Genomic DNA, 16,937 nt, shown 5'->3' on the forward strand with positions numbered 1-16,937 from the left:
TCCCAGCAAAGGCATCCGAGACAAATGAGTACTAAAAGAGAGTTTTATACTAAATCTCTAATCATTAATATAGCAATTTGATCAGTAATTTGACAGTAATTTCTACTTTATAAAGCATTCTTAACAGAGGCCAATTAGTAAGAAACTGAAAATGTGCCTTATTAAAAAAATTTGTTATAAGTTCCAAGTATAACACTGTAATTATCATTCTCCAACTCAGAGGGTGCTGTCACCGTGGCCTACATTTGCAGTTGCATACACAGTTAAATTGCTCTTCTAGAAATCAAATGCAACGTAGCTTCGGTTTTAGAGCTCAGGTATAATTTTTATGTTAATAATCTACAAAATAGAAATACATTGAAAAAAGCCAAAATAGGTATTTGGTTATTCCACTGATATTTGAGTCTCTAAAGGAAAAACAAAACAAAAACAAAACCAAGGCAGGTCCTTTTTACTGGCTTGTTGGAGTAATTTCAGCAAAGGCAGCTAACTGTTGCTCTCTCTCTCATGTCTTAGTCCAGTGTGCTAACAGCAACCTTCAGATCAGCACTGGCTAGAAAAGATGAGTGATGGAAGGAAGGCCTTCCCCAAATGCTTGCTCCATCTCCACACAACCACGATGTGCAAGCTGCTGCTCTCAGCCTAGCTCAGGGCCCCAAGGATGTTCTCATGGTCCATAGATACCCTTCTGTAGAAACCAGTGAGAGAACAAGGCCGCCCAAAACTCAAGATTTCACAAAGATCTCTGAAGTGTGTTTCTTAAAAGTGATAAATCTGAAGGAATCCAGGCTGTACATGTAAGGAGTCAGAAACTGTTACCAGAGGACACATTTGCAATCCAAAATCTACTGTTCTCTTTAATTTCATGCCTCCAATCGCAGACACTTCCTCTGGTGTAAGAAAACACCATTTTAATTTGGTCAGAAGCACAGAAAGATGCACTTGGCTTTCAGGGCAGGAAAATGTACAGATTGAAATTCATATTTGGTACAGGCAGTACTCATATTTGGAGGTGTAGCTAGCTTTTCTAACTAGAAACTTGTTCACATACAAAGGGCTAGCTTCAGATGCTTAAAGCCAATTCATATTTGTTATTGCATTCTTTTGACTACTTTCATTTCATCTTATTTGTCCCAGGAATAAATCAAATTTGTTTCAGTTTTTCATATTAAGGTTCGTATGAAGGCCCTAAACTTCTGTGGTACCAGCATCCTTACTTCAGTAAGACTAGAAATCATCACAGTGTTGCTAATAGTGGTTTTTTTGCTAGTTTTAATGTAAAGCAGACATTTTGGTGAAAATACCACCCTGTGTTAGACTGAGGTGATAATACCAAATGAATCGTGTGTAGTGAAAATGTGTTTGTATAAACAATTACATATTAAAAAAAACAAAACCTCAGTGAAGATTTTTTTTTTTCTGAATTAGGGGTGCAGACCAACTCCGAGCTTTGCCTCACTTCTTGCGTTCTTTCTATCAATGTGAAATGACATTTTATTTATGGAGGACCAGAGAGTTCGTAATAGCTACGTCTTAAACTTAATAGTTACTTTTACTTCTACGTCTCTCAGAAAACAACAAGGACAACCAACCCCAAACAAAATAGAAACCCAAACTCCTAAGCTTTGACACGGATCGACAGAAGGAATACCACCACTCATAGAGCGGTGCGGCTTCCTTTCAGTCCAACACAGAAGATGGCGCGGGGCGGACACAGCAGTTGGGGCGCCGGAAGTTTTGCAGCATGGACTGTAGGACGCCCTGCTGTCTCCCTTTGAGCTTCTTACTTGAAGAAGAATCTGAGGAAATAGACCTTCGAGTCTGGTCACTTTGTGTTTTCACTAGTTTCTCATGCTCCCTAATTTGTCTCTGTAAGTGGTTCTGGATGGCAATTCCCAGGGACTCTGGGTCCAAGGAAGCACCATACACTTCCCAGGTCATGCCCTGGTCATCCCACACTACGTCCCTGACTCGCTTGGACTGTTTCAGCTGCAGCTTGGAGTCTGCGCCCATCTGTTTCTTCTTTTCTCCAGGTGTGAGCCCCACCTGGGCAGCAGCTGCCGTCACATTGAGCTCCTTCAGGAACTCGCTGACCCTGCTGGCCCGGCGTGGGCTGGCCTTGACTGAGCGAGAAGGGGTCCTCTTGCCAGAGCCTGGGCTCGAGTCCCCTGTGCCGTCGGGGGGCAGGCTCAGGCTCGTGGCTGTTTTGGCCTGCCTGTGTTCTTCCAAGGTGTTCTGCTGGTTCTTCCTCCCTGGGGAGGGTGCAAGATTGCTCTCGGGCCCTGTACCTTCATTATCTTGAGATTTAGGATTTAGTAGTAGGGTTTTGGCATCTAGGGCGCAGGTGGTCCCAGGTGTGTGCTCTTTCACACTATGAGGAGAAGCAGGCTTCCCGTCCTTTGCACCTTTTTTATCAGCAGGGTTCAAGCTCTCCAGCTGGTCATCTTTAACTGCACCTCCACGGGCATCAGGTAGTTTGCAGTCTGGCTCTGTTTTGTGGTCATTTGCAGTTTTCACTACAAATTCAGGTGGCTTGGGTTCAGAGTTCCCCAGCCCATGACTTATCTCAGCTTGACTCCCAGCCATGGGGGAAATCTGGACAATGGGGCTAGCTTTCTGGGAGCCAGGATTAGTACCTGGAGGCTGCCTGGAGGTTGCCTCTTTGCTTGCTGAAGCCTGCCCGCCTTCCTCTGTACCCTGGTTTTGACTGGAGGCCATCAGTGAGGATTTAAAGGCTTCCCCTGATTGGTTTTTTGTTTTGCATTCCCCCTTGGAAGCAGCAGGAGTGGCAGCTGCTGGCAGGATGTGCACTTTGGGCACAATGCCGGCACACTGCCTTGACTCTTGGGGGTCTACTGTGCTGTTAGAGAGTTCCAGTGAGTGGCCTCCACTGCCCTTGCCATGGCAAACTACACGTAGCTGCTCTTGCTCATTCTCACCCTTGGGAGCAGGAATTTCCTTTAAGAATGCAGGGAGGATGCTGGGGCTGGTAGAGACAGACCTGCTCTCCACACTTGCCACTGCCTGCACTTCGGCATCTTGCCAAGCCCTGCCAGGGACCTCCTTAGTCTCCCTTTCAGCTTGGCAGGTCATTGTACTGGCTTCTTTGAACCTTGACACCGGCACCTCCTTTGCATCTGGAGAACATGTGGAATCTCTGCTGGTGAGTGGGGATGGGGGAAGGTTTTCAGACCCTTCCCCTGTGGTATCCATGGCAGTGGCAAAGGGCTGTTTGTTCTCTGAGCATCCTCCTCTTGCTAGAGGTTCACTGGCTCCTACTGTGGTGTTACTGTTGACTTTCTGCCCTTCCCCATCAGGTCTGTCTGCAGAAGGGGACAAGTGAACCCCCATTGCTGGATCTGAAGCCTGTACAATTCCCTGGATATTTTCTGGAGAAGGAAAATCACAGAGCATTTGATTTTCGCTGCTGCAACAGGGGACCCGGGTAGGACAACTTGACATCTCAGGTTTCTCACTGTTTGAGTTTGCCTTTGATTTCACCAAGGAATCTTCAGGTGCCAGGCAGCTGCTAGTATTTGGCGGGTCATCTTGGATGGCATGGTGAGTGTGCTGAACGGCTGGCATTAAAAATGGTGCAGATCTAAGTTCCTTCTCTGCAGTAGGATTCAGGCTCGGTGCTGCCAGCTCCTTGCTTCCTTGCAGCTGGGAGTCATCAGGAGGGCTGTGTGTGGGAGACACTGGCTCCACCTCATTGAGGACACCAGGAGATGCCATGTCTTGCTGGCTGGTCTCATGCACACAAGCTTGCATCAGGGCCTCAGCAGCTGCACTGAGCCTGAGGCTGAGTTCAGCAGGGGCATTGCCAATGCCACCAGCATTCTTATCCGGCTGAGCTTGTTGTAGGGAGGTATTCTGCAGCTCTCCTCGACCCTCTTCCTTTCCAGAAGCTGCCACTATGGAAGCTTTGGTCACTCTCAGAGGGTCAGGCACAGTCCCCATGGGACTTCTCTCCAAGAGCACTCCCGTGTCTGTCCCAAGTACGTTTTTCCACTGGGAAGTAGTCAGAACTCAGAGGGAAGCTATCGGGATGAGTCCTCTAAAGAACTGGCCTGGGGAATTAAGCAAACAGTATGGTTAATATGGCATAATTTTTCAGGAGGAAAAAAAAAAACTCATTTAAACTTTTCTGCTTGAAACTAGATTGGTGGTACAGGCCTGTCTTCCCAGACCTCGAGGACAAAGGCAAGAGAGTCACAAGTTCAAGGTCCACTCAGGCTAGTGTGCAAGTGGAATGGTAAGCCTGGGCATGGTAGTGAGAGCCTACTATAAAGGTGTGCAAAGGGTTAGGGTGTAGCTCAGCAGCAGAGTAGCTCCTGGCATGAGGTGCAGATGGCACAGGTTCCTTCGCTAGGACTGACAAACATGCAAATGCCAATACACACACACACACACACACACACACACACACACACACACACACACACACACATCTGTTGATGTTAAAATCTACCTGAGGTAGAAAGACTGAAAAAATATTCTAACTCTACTAATGCTATTCCAATATTATTTTGACTGACTGGTTTCTGTTCACATTCCAGTGCTGTCTATTGAATGAGTTTTCAGCATAGCTACCTTCCAAAACTACTTCAGAAATCATCACTGTAATCTGACTTGTCAGAAAAATAAAATCTGGCAGTGCTCCTGGTACTAACTCTGTGAAGCACTGAGCAGGCCTGAAGAGATCAAGAATCTTTACAACAGACTATCCAGAAATGGGTCCTGATGTAAGAGGGATTATAGTCTCTGATAAAAGGGGCATTTCAAGGCTGTTAAAGGATCTAATAAAGACTAGTCAACGATCTAGAACAGCTGTTCTTAACCTGTGAGTCGAGACCCTCTCAGTGTAATAGGGGCAACAATAGTATGCTTTTGTCATCAGGCATAAGTTAAGAAAAACAGAGGGGTAGCTAGAGGAAATTCAAAACTTTTGCATAACAAAAGGTTCCATACAACATATTTTAGATCATAGATTTGAGGGAAAAGAGTTCACAAAAATTGGAAGGCACTTGAAAATATCTGTATTATACTAAAAGCCCTTAAAATTTTAAAGGAGACCAAACAATCTGTTGGAAAAGTGGGTAAAAGAACTGGAAAGCACAATTAACAAGAAACCAATAACCAGCGAGCTTTAGAAATGAAGCGCGAGTTCATTTGTCACCAGATAAATGCACAGTGAGATTTTACTTTACACCAACTGTACATGCAAAGGCAGATGGGCATCAGTGTGGCCTGCGGAGGCCGAGTGGAGGAAAGAAGAATAGTTGCAGGCAGAGAGGCATCTCACTCCAGCTTTTCCAGGGAAGTAGTGTAGCTGTTGAAGCACACCCCCGACCCGATGAAGCAGACTCGATCAATAGAAAGATAAATGGAGAAATGGTATGCTCATTCAAGTATTATTTGTAGGAGCAAAACCAGAAACAAAAATGGGGAGGCAGTAGGCAGTATCAGGACATATTCTACTGTAAGGAATATGCAACGTAACTGTGAAAATAAAGGCATAATGAGGCTGCAGCTTTTCCCTTGGCAAGGATTTCCTCAGACACGGTTGAATGAGCAAATCAAGGCACAGAAAACAGTATTATATAAAATATTCATTCTTGTGCAAAAGATAACCAAGTGCTTCATATGTATGCACACAGGTTCTCTTAGGATCACACAGATTTTTAAATACATTTAGGATGACACCTACTAAGTATTAAATGAAAAGAGATTGCTGTCTTGGAGACAGGGAGGGGAGATAGATGAGCTAGTTGGGAAAATGCTGATTTAAAACGAAATGTGTCTGATATGACCTAGGATATAAACCTATGCAAAGTTATATACAGGTTTCTGCATCGGTATTTTAGGAAGTAGAAATCAAGGCATGTGGATGATGCAATAGATCATAAATTACTGGTAACCATATTTAAATTTATTTTTCTTACAAGCAGGCAGTTACTTCAAGCTAATCACTTATTTTTTTCTGGACTCACAATTAATCCATTGGCACAACTGACCATATGATTTCTAAGGTCTCTCAAGCTGTACCATTCAAGGACCCTGTTTCTTTGCATAGGGTGCATAGTATATCAACAGACACTCTTAAATGAGGCTGCAAACTCCTGAGATAAAGTCAAATCTGGTTGGGCCAAGATTTTTTAAATAACAAAAATTATCATATTCTTAAATAATAAAAGGAGTTTGTTGTTCTTGTTTTTGTTTCTCCCCTAAGTTTTAGTGGATGATGTGTGTGATCACGTAGACACAGGTAAGCTCACATTGGAAGGTTCACTATCAAATGCTCAGTCAAATCTCTGTTTAAAGAGAGCTTTATCTCTAGTGTTATTTACCCTAGGCCACTATCAAGAAATTTAAGGACAAATAAAACTTACTGTTCTAACTTACTGTTCATATTAGTGTGCTGAATACTTATCCATCATTAGTCTTTGCTGTCTGCACACTGATACCATGTCTACAAGTTTCCTTTCTATGGTTTTTCACTGGAGTGCCACCATGTGTAACACCATAGCTGTTGACTGCTCTCGCTTTCCTGCATTTGTGTTCTGCTGTGGAATAAATGCTCTGGTACACTGTGAAGATTTGTCACTCGAATTGGTTTCATAAAATGTTGATTGGCCAGGAGCCAGGTGGGAAATACAGCTAAAGCCTCTGAGTCATGGTCTTTATTTTTTTAGATCATCCAGAGCTTGGCCATCTTTGTTCTTTGAATTGTAATTTTCACATGCCAGTTGGTATAGCTGCTGCTTGTATAGATTCCTCATGTCTCCACAGGTATTGAAAGTCCCAGGAAGGCAGGAGGGAGAGGATAGGTTATTTTCTCCCCACAGGATACAGGGCAGGGTCTTATACATAAAGAAAGGTCAGCTGATGCTGCTCCCCTCTAAAATGGACACTATTAAAGGTCTGCCAGACTCCAGATTAATGGGATATTTTAACTCGAGAATTGAAATGACAATGAAAACATAAAAAGAGTGTTGTTGGGGAAGTATGAAACTTATGGTGTCTTAGTTATTAAACTGTTTACGTCCATAATCCACATTTAGACTATTAAGGCTTGGACACCTGCTATGAAAAGCTGGTAGATCTCATAAAGTTAGAAGAACAGCCTGTCTCCTGTGTTATGTGGCTGGATCCAAGAAACAAGTGTGCCAAGTAGAACTGTAAAACAGGAATGGCTTGAAGTTCAGCATCTGAAACTTAAGAGACTTCCACAGAAATGACTTCACAGCTTCCAGAAGCTGTGCTGTTTCCATTTCCCACTTGCAGTCTTATTTTAGCATTGGAATGTGATTCCTTTAATCAGTTTTGTTAATAGAGGTCAAATTATCCATCAATTTAAGACTAAAGAGGAAAAGAGGAGATCATCAGCTAACATATGCTAGTCCCATATCTCTTCTTAGTGGACAAGCAATCAATACTGGTTGCAAACAGAACTGGTAACAGGGCCGTCACAGCATCCAAGTGCTGAAATGCTCCCCACCTTTTCTCCTCTCCCCACCAAATGGTAGAAGCTGCCATCTCTACCACGTCAGACAAGCAGATACTAAAGTACTAATGTGTACTTTTACCATCACCCTGATCCCAGCACTTGGGACAGTAAGGATTGTGAGTCCCAGATTAGCTTACAGGACAAGGCCTTGTCTCAACAGAGCCAAAGAAAACAGAAAACATCAATGCCCCCCCCCCCCAAAAGACAGCCCCTGGACAGAATTAATTCTTTTTGCAGAGCCTCTCCTTCCCTTCCCTTCTCTTCTCTTCTCTCCTCTTCCCATCATCTTTCTTCACCTTCACCTTTCCCTCTGCTTTTATTTTTCTTTCCAGAATTAAAAAGATCTGCTGTGTAGCTATTCCCTGTTAATAAGTAAGAGTTAATTGAAGCATCCTCTGCAGGAGGGCAGGAGAGGGAAGTTCCTAAGAGCAGGAAACTGATCTAGAACTCTCAGGACTTGCAAGGTCCAGGAAGCCCCTCCCAGGGATGGTAGCCACTGTGAGGGAGAGGAAATGTCCAATGGAATGCTGGCAAGTTGGGCAGGGAGCTGCAGGGACACAGAGCCATCACAACACCTGGGTAGACTGTTTGGTGATGCAGAAGCTTCCAGTCATCCATGCTCCTGTAAGTTGTCCCAGAAGCCTCACTGGCTCATCACACTGGATGAACAGAATCTTTTATTTGGTCTGTTGCCTTTGCCCTATGCACAGATGTTCATCCCTGACTCCCCAGAAGTGACACAAAAGGCAGCTCATAAAAATCCAGATTTCTCCTTTGCTTTAAAAAAAGTTGTTTTATGCCGGGCGTTGGTGGCGCACGCCTTTAATCCCAGCACTCGGGAGGCGGAGGCAGGCGGATCTCTGTGAGTTCGAGGCCAGCCTGGGCTACCAAGTGAGCTCCAGGAAAGGCGCAAAGCTACACAGAGAAACCCTGTCTTGAAAAACCAAAAAAAAAAAAAAAAAAAAAAAAAAAAAAAAAAAAAAAAAAAAAAAAAAAAAAAAAAAAAAAAGTTGTTTTATTTTAATTGAAACATAAGTGAATCATGTTCTTCCTTCCCCCTTTCCCTCCAGCCCCTCCTGTATCCCCTTATAATTCCTCCCATGTCACAGCTCTCCTTTCTCCCTCAGTTCAGATGCAGCTCAAGTCTTGTCCAAGCACGAGGGGTCTTCAGTGATAGGGACTTGATCAACTTATGGGAGGTAGCTAAGGGCATAGGTGCAGCATATTTACTTTTGGGACTCTCATGGATTCCCTCTGACCAACAATTTCAACGGAGGGTTCTCAAGCTTGGTGCTAAGGGGTTCTCGTTAGATGGTCTATTGCTTGTTGGGGGAAGCATTATCTATCCAAGTTGCATAACTTCATTTAAGAGAGAGAGAGAGACAGAAGGAGGAGGAGGAGAGAGGAGGAAGGAGGAGAAGAAGAAAGAGAGAGAGAGAGAGAGAGAGAGAGAGAGAGAGAGAGAGAGAGAGAGAGAGAGAGAGGAGAATTTTAGTAAATATAAAATGTTTTTCCTTAAGGCTTTTCAAGCATCCGTAGTGATGTTTATATTTATCCCTCCTGCTCATTCTGTGCAGCCCCTTTTCCCAATTAAAGCCCCTTCTTCATTTTGCCCATTCCACCTTCATATCACTTGTATTCCCAAATGACAGTGACCGCAGAGCATTGAGAAGGCATTGTCATGGGCACAGACCTTCCAAATAACTGGGCCTTCTTGATTTAAGATTAGGAGAATCTTGTTATGTGGCTGGGTCTGAGGATCTTGTTCTAAGTGCTGACAGAGCAGAAATTCTTGCTTAATGTCTACTCTTCTGAGGGTGACCTGACCTCGTACCCACAAATGTGGACTTGGGACATCCTCCCTAGATTAAAAAATCAGTTCCACTTTGCAGCTCTATTTGTGTGCTCAGGTGAGCAATTGCTTCTTGGGGTCCTGGTTTCAGCTCTGATAACAAATGGTATCTTTTGACACAATAACAACCATATTGATGATCTTTGAAAAGATTTATGCTTCAATCTGTGTTAATGTAAAATTTATTATGTTAAATGTTAAAGAGAATGTGAGGGGTGTAAAGACTACTGCAATGGAAGTGAGAGAGAATCACACTCAAATAGCACAAGAATGTGTAACAATTTATTAATGTGGCCAAGCAGCAGGCTGCAGTGGGGTTAGAGGTCTGTGGATGGAAAATTAGTAACAAGAAACACCAAGGTAGAAGAACTTTTGTAAAGCTACCTATGGTTCTTGCTGAAGGTAGGTCCAGTTGAGCAGATACCAAGGACCAGGGACCCTCTCTAAACTACTTTAACTTTGTAAGTATGGCCTGAAGCTCAGAGTCAAGACTGAGTGAGCTGAAAAGGGACCCAGAGGTTCCCGATTAAAGTTTAGTGAACGAGAGTCTTTGTCAATTGCAGCAGCAAATAGATTTTCTTACAAGATCCTGTAGCTTTTGGGAATTCTGTCGTAACGGGGCATCAATCATGAATCTGAAGGTTATCTGAAAGTGAGTCTGTCTTCCAGTATAATGGGAACTGTCCCCATGGCACACACTCTTCTGGTCTCTCCATAGTCTAAACCATGAAACCCTGTTTTGCCAATGTAGCAGGACCATAGGGTAAACACGACCCACTCTTTACAGGAGGGGAAGGAGATTGAGGTTCAGAATTTAGGAATCACCTCACAGTGGAATACCTTTAATTCTTGCTTAACTGAATTCTAATGAATGCTCATGATTGATTCCTTTCTACTGTCTAACTACAGAAAGAAGATAGAAAGCAACCTGCACACACACACACACACACACACACACACACACACACACACACACACACACAGCAACAATTCCACATGGGAGAAGAAGCCTTTCTTTGGCTCACAGCACTTTGCAGCAGAGATGCAAGTAACTTCTAATGGGTGACTTTAGGATAAGTGAGGCTTGCTGACCCTAAACTTCCAATGATCCTTCTGAAAATAATGAGTACACCAAGCCCCCTATTTTCATAACACATACCCACTCTCAATAAGAAAGGCAGCAAAGTAACTCAGCCCTTTCGTGCTGGGTAGTGGAAAAAGCATGAGGAAGGAGGAACATAGAAACCCTGTGTTGACGACCAACAGGATGTCATTGCATTGCAAGACAAAGCCAGCATGGCTCTGACAACTATTACTTTTGAGTACAGCAGGCTGCTTCTCTAGATTTGGACTTAGCCTACTCCATGCCTCTTTAAAGTTGCTGCGTCAATATTCTGGGAACCCAGGGAAGCACCCCAGTCCCCAGTTCTCTGACAGCTGATTTTAGACTTCAGGTGACTGAGACAGGAGGTGAGGGACTAGCAGCTGCCTGGCACCCACTCAGTAAGGTTTTCTCATCCTTTTCCCTGTTAGCCTTTGCCTCTGTCATTGGCACAATCAGCTGAGTTCATCCTGCTATGCATGGCTTTGTGTACAGGTGATTCCACTTGCAGAAACACCCACAGCCTGCAAAGAGCCAACTATAAAGACCACAGCTCAGCACTGATAGCTCCTTAGCTGAACATCTAACTCTTCCCTTTGGCATGTGTCTAAAGAACATGCCAGGCCAAGAGGATGGACAGTGGTGGATGCACATTCCAGTACAACTGCTGCTTCAGTAAGAAGCGCATGAAGAGCAAGCTGTACCCTACAAGTTCTCCTTTTAGGTGCTTTTGAGAAGAATGAGACATTGGGTTCATGTGTCACTGAGTTCCATAGTAAGTGGGACTCAAAGCTAGGAGGTGACATAGTATAAAGACCCCAAGCACCTTCCCCTTTATAAGACATAGTTTGAACATTAATCCTAAATTCCCAATAGGGTAGAATCATTCTACAACGTGCAGTAAGTATTTATTACTTCCTATATTCCAAACAAAAACTGAAGTAACCCGAAAAACAACCACAAACTAAAAAACAAAAAACAAAACAAAACAAAACAAAAACCCCCTATATTTGTGATGACTCTGTAATCAGACTCTACAAGGTTGACTACAACTTGTTAGAGAGTTGGAATGTTGTAGATCCATGATTAACTTATCTTGGGCTATTTGGGGTCCCCTGTATTGCCACTCCTTCCCATCTCTACAATGATTCAACCTCTCTATGACTATCAGGTAAAACCTGAGCTCCTACCGTCCTAAAAGCTAAGATTGTCATCAGACAGCACATAAAACCTATAAATGCACTTTCCAACTTTGCTGTAACTTGCCTATCCAATGTATATGTTAAATGCCTTTATTTATGATTTTTTTCTTTAAGAAGTTCATATAATCACTTCTGTGTTGGAGCATGTCACTTGGACAACCTGAATCCATGGTCCAAGACCACGGTCACTCATTTCACTCAAATAAACCATCTCTTACTCTTTTTGAAGGGAGAGCTATGTGTCCTGGTGACAATTTGGCACCCAATTTTGGGCCACAAAGGTGAGCCACTTCTTTGTAATGACTCAACCAACTGGTTCCAGGTCTTGGCATAAGTCCTTTATGCCCAGTCACTTTAATGTCTCTTCAAAAGGCAGTTGTGGGAGTTCTTTCTGGGGACAGCCTCCCCATTTCAGTTTGGTCAGGGGGTCTGTTGGGAGCTGGTCTTGGATGGCCTCTGATTTGCTTCAGTGCATTCTTAGCCCAGGCTTTAATTCAGAGCTTCTGTCAGAATCTGTTTCCTTGCATCTAACCCCTTTCTCTTCCAATATCCAACTGTTTTTTTTTTTTTCCCATTGCCCCTCTCTTGCACAGCGCAGCCATGCCCTTTTAGTTTAGACATATCCTGAGTGCCTAATCATAAAGATATCAAAGAAAAGAGTCATCAAATCCAGAGTACAGGATGGAGGAGTTAGTGGTAACTCTTAGGACACCCATGCACCAGTTTCACAAGGAAGCCCAAGAAAACAAAGGTTTATGGGTGATTTCTCTCTGTTGACAACTGTTCTTCTGCCTAGTTAGCTCCATCTTTATAGATCCTAAGAACAAGTGTTATACTGGGGATGAGGTTTTGCTTTTATTTCTACAGGAGAAGATAAGCTGTGGGTACCATCAAAATTGATAAAGGTTCGATTTGAACAAGAGAGACCTCTTAATTAGAGGAGGTGATAGTTCATCAACTAGCATGAACATCCAATTTAAACTAACTTAGACCAGTAACACATGCCTTTTCATTTAATCAGATAATAACTTGCTAAAAAGGAACATCCCAAAAAAACCTTGGGGAAAGGTTTTTGTTTTTGTCTTTTAGGAGAATGAAGGTTAAGGAATTTGAAGAACACTGGACAAATGAGACAACTGAAAAAAAGGGACAAATCATCTATCCCAAGAAACAGAGTGAAACGGTGTATGGGTATATCATCTAAAAAATTTTATGTCTTCCTAAATGTTTGTTTCTGCTTTTCTTTAAAGATTTAACACTATTGGTCTTCTAATAGTCCCAGTTCAATTAAAATTTAAAGCTGAATTTGGAGTTGGAGAATGGCTCTCTCCTTCTTTAAACTCAAGCATGTTGCTAAAAGGAAAATGCAAACTCCCTGTATCATGCCAGAAGAAAAGAGCCATCTTCTGCTATGGGACAGGAGAAAAGCCAAATTAATTAAGGGACTATTCTATTACTAATCTCAACTCTTTGATTCTATTCTGATTCTTTAAACTTTTCTTAAAGTATGAATTTTATATCAAAATTTACAAGATTAATAATATAGCTATATATACATTTTAAACTTTGTTAAGATATGAATGGTCATATAGAGTACTAACTAATTCTAAAAAGAAAACAGACTTCAATTAGCTGCATATATATGTCTTTGTGTTCGAGTCTCTTATCAGTTTTCTGCAGGAAATCACGGACAGGCCTAACATCAACTGAAGTCTCCAGGAAGAATATGGGGCCCCACAACAACAACAACAATTCCACGTGGACAATAATAACATCACTAAGCTGACAATCATCATCTCCAGATCAGCTTTGAACTACAAAGTGCTCAGAGCAATTTTGAGAGAACTAGCTGAGATGATCCAGTCTCAAAGACTACTTGAATAAGGATTTGAGAAAAACCCTGAACTTTGGTATTATAACAGACTGGATATCCAAGGATATAGTTACCTTTCCTAGAATTTGACAATTAACCTAAAATTTTTCTTTGCAGGATAAAGATACCTTTGCCCATACCCAGCAGGAAGCAAATTCAAGAATAGATGCCTACATTCCCAAAGAGGTGGTGTGGGATGGGTGGTTTTTTTTTGTCTTTTAATGGATTTTGGGTTTGGGATAATTTTCATTGATTAGAGGGGTTGGTTACAAGTTGTTGTCAAGGGTTAGGAAAAGGGCTAAGCAAAGGAGATTAGATTTAAGGTTCTTGTTTAAAAAAAAGAAAGAAAAGAAAAGAAAAATGTAAGTACTTTACATTGGGTTGGATTGTTTCATCTTGTATACAAATTATATATATTGAAATTGACATTGTTAGAAAATGCTATATGTATATTTCTAATTGTACTTATACCGTTTATTTAACAAAGGAATGCAATTTTCTGATCGTTGAATGTTGTTATTACCAACTATTAGGATATAAAGAAATGAAAGTTAGTAGTTAGACATTATAATAGAACTTGTAGTCATATTAGGTATGTTTTCAAGATTGAGTAGATAAATTTTAGATAGACAAGTCATCTTCAAACCCTTCAGAGATCTACAGAATATGGCATTTAAAATGTTTTAATAACTTAGAAAATTTTTCTTTTTGTCATGACTCTGAGACATGTCGGCTCCTGGCAGTACCAATCTACTTCAAAGAAAATATGGGCATTGAAAAAATTGCAATTGGAGTTAACTTTCATTGTGGCAAAAGTTAGCCACTGGAAAACAAAGTATCCTCGAATCATTTGGTGACAAACAGGACATGAAACAAAGGACTACTGATTCTTCCCAAAACAAGTGTGGTTATGGCTTTATCAAAAGGCATCTTCTGAGGCCAGGACAATATGGCACCATCCTTAAAGTGGCCTTCGCAGTCCGGAAAAGGTACAGTGCCCTTTTCTTTGAAGGCAGCTTAACAGGCAGTGGGCCGATGGCTTCTGATGTGCAATGGGACAGCAGCTGAAACAGTTATTCTTGAAGAGTAATTAAGCTCATGCCTCTCAATAGTAGAATGGCATTTAATAGAGGGATGTGGAGAAGAATGGGATGCTGAGATGAAGCCACATACACACATAGCCAAGAAGAATGGACAGCTGAATTCCAAAAACATCAACAATTTCCAGAATTTAAAATCCTGAATCATGACATGACACTAGTGGAATTCAGGTGTTTCTGGTATATAGACTGCTCTCACCCAATGAAAAGTTGAACTGTTGACCTTGTGTACATCCTATTTCACAAATGAGTCTGTCAGATACGCTAAGCCTATAGGCTGAAGATGATGCCCCAACACTGCAGAGAAACCTCAGATGACTGTCCAAGCAGCTGGCTGTTTCTCTCATTTTTTTGGAAGTTGCTTGCATGTACTTCCTGTTTTTATTTTTGTTAGCTAATATTATTTCCTTCTTGGGTCTCTGAGGGAGTTGAAGATTAGTTAGTTATAGTTGAAGATTAATTAGGATAGAAAGTGAATTAGATACAATAGGATAGATAATGGAATTATTTTCTCTGAATTTGTCAAATACAAATGAACTAGACATTGTTTAGGTATTTATTACTTGTATATATTGTATATAGTTATTTTACTTTTGTATATAGTTTTTCTTATGTTAGTTATAAGCCTTTTCTTTATATTAAAATTGAAAAGGGGAAATATGGTGATATTTTATTTGTACTGAAATGTGATTTTCATTGTATGTTAATAAATAAAGTTGCCCGGGGGTCAGAGCTATTAGCAAGCCATAGGAAAGCAGGGCAGTGGTGACTGACGTATGCTTGTAATCCCAGCACTTGGTAGGCAGAGCTAGATAAATCTCTGTGTGTTCAGGGATACAGCCAGCATTGGATACACACACCTTTAATCTCAATACCAACCATAGAAAACCTGGAGGTCTATGCAGACAGGCCGCAATAAGGTGGTCATATGGTTGGGTTTACAACCAATGAGAAGGCAGAACAGAAACTCTATATAAAGACTTTAACACAGGAAGTATCACTGGTTCAGAGAGGTAGGACCACCACAGGAGGAAGGGTAAGGTTTTAGCTCTTAGCTCTGACCTCTTGGCTTTCTTCTTTGCATTGGTTCTGTGTTTCTTATTTAATAAGACGGTTGGTTACATCTACAAACAAGCCTTCCTGGTGTCACCAAAAACACTTGGTGTTCACAGGCACAAATGTGATGTTGTGTGGCCAGCCCAGGAAAATGGATGGAGTTCCTGAGATTAAAGCTGCACCCACGTTCAAGGTTCTAGACAGCTGATGACAATACAAGGATGCAGGGAGCTGCAGTGCAGGGATCTCAAGCCAAAATTCTCTTGGGCTAGCTTCCACCAACCCAGAAGCTGAGATCCTCAATGGACAGCATCTGAAGTCCACAGCAGAGATTTTTTTTCACTTTGCTGTAATTCATCCACCCACTGTCTCTGCCAAAGTGTTTGGTAAATGCCTTGATTTATGGTTTTCTTTTAGTCTACGACTACTAAAAATGCATGCAACTACTTTCACACTGGAACCTGTTATTTGGGTAAGTGTGAATCCATATCCCATGCCATGGTCACTCTCATTTGGCTCAGCATATAGTACAACCTGTTTATTCTGAGAATAGAGTTGTGTTTTTCATGCACACAGATATTTAAGTGTCAAACCTGTTTAGTCCTCAGAATAACTCCTGGAAACTGATTGTCTTGCTCTGAGCTCTGCTTTGCAGATGGGGATCTGAAGCAATGACATTTATAGTAATCAGCACAGATCAGATTAAAACACAGACCACATGGATGACTAAGTCCACACCACTAAGTACTTCTGCATGGAGCTAGCTTAGTGACCAGGGCAAACAGTGTCATCAGACCAGAGCAGTGACAATGAATTTGGTTGAAAGTTGTGAAAAAATACAACCTTTAAATCACACTACTAACTCAAGTAATTGAAGTTAGCGGTATAGACATTACTGCCCTTCTCAGTCCAGTCTCGACATGTTGAAGGCCACAATCTCTTCCAAGAAGATGGAAACTCTAGACCCTCTATCCAGAAACACACACTTGTGTACACACTCACTTGCAGATATTTTTAGGGACTCATTCCTAGTGTAGAGAAAGAAAAAAAAATTCTACTATATATAGTTTGTTTTTTTGAGACAGGGTTTCTTTGTGTAGTTATAGCCTTGGCTATCCTAGAACTAGCTCTGTAGACCAGGCTGGCCTCAAACGCACAGAGATCTGCTTGCCTCTGCCTCACAAGTGCTGGGATTAAAGGTATACGACACCACTACCTGGCTTAAATATGTTTTATACTACC

General features: G+C 41.9%; 1 protein-coding gene across 1 annotated transcript in view; it reads right to left on the reverse strand.

The window, feature by feature from the left end:
- Positions 1-896: 896 nt before the first annotated feature.
- Positions 897-16,937, reverse strand: part of Gprin3 (GPRIN family member 3) — a 69,850-nt gene continuing 53,809 nt past the window's right edge. The window contains exon 2 of the mRNA XM_015989338.3: positions 897-4,070. Coding sequence (XP_015844824.3) covers positions 1,681-3,960 — 2,280 coding nt within the window. The 5' untranslated portion in view covers positions 3,961-4,070 and the 3' untranslated portion in view covers positions 897-1,680. The remainder of the gene's footprint in view (positions 4,071-16,937) is intronic.

The sequence above is a fragment of the Peromyscus maniculatus genome, chromosome 3 (assembly GCF_049852395.1).
Source record: "Peromyscus maniculatus bairdii isolate BWxNUB_F1_BW_parent chromosome 3, HU_Pman_BW_mat_3.1, whole genome shotgun sequence".
Lineage (NCBI taxonomy): Eukaryota > Metazoa > Chordata > Mammalia > Rodentia > Cricetidae > Peromyscus > Peromyscus maniculatus.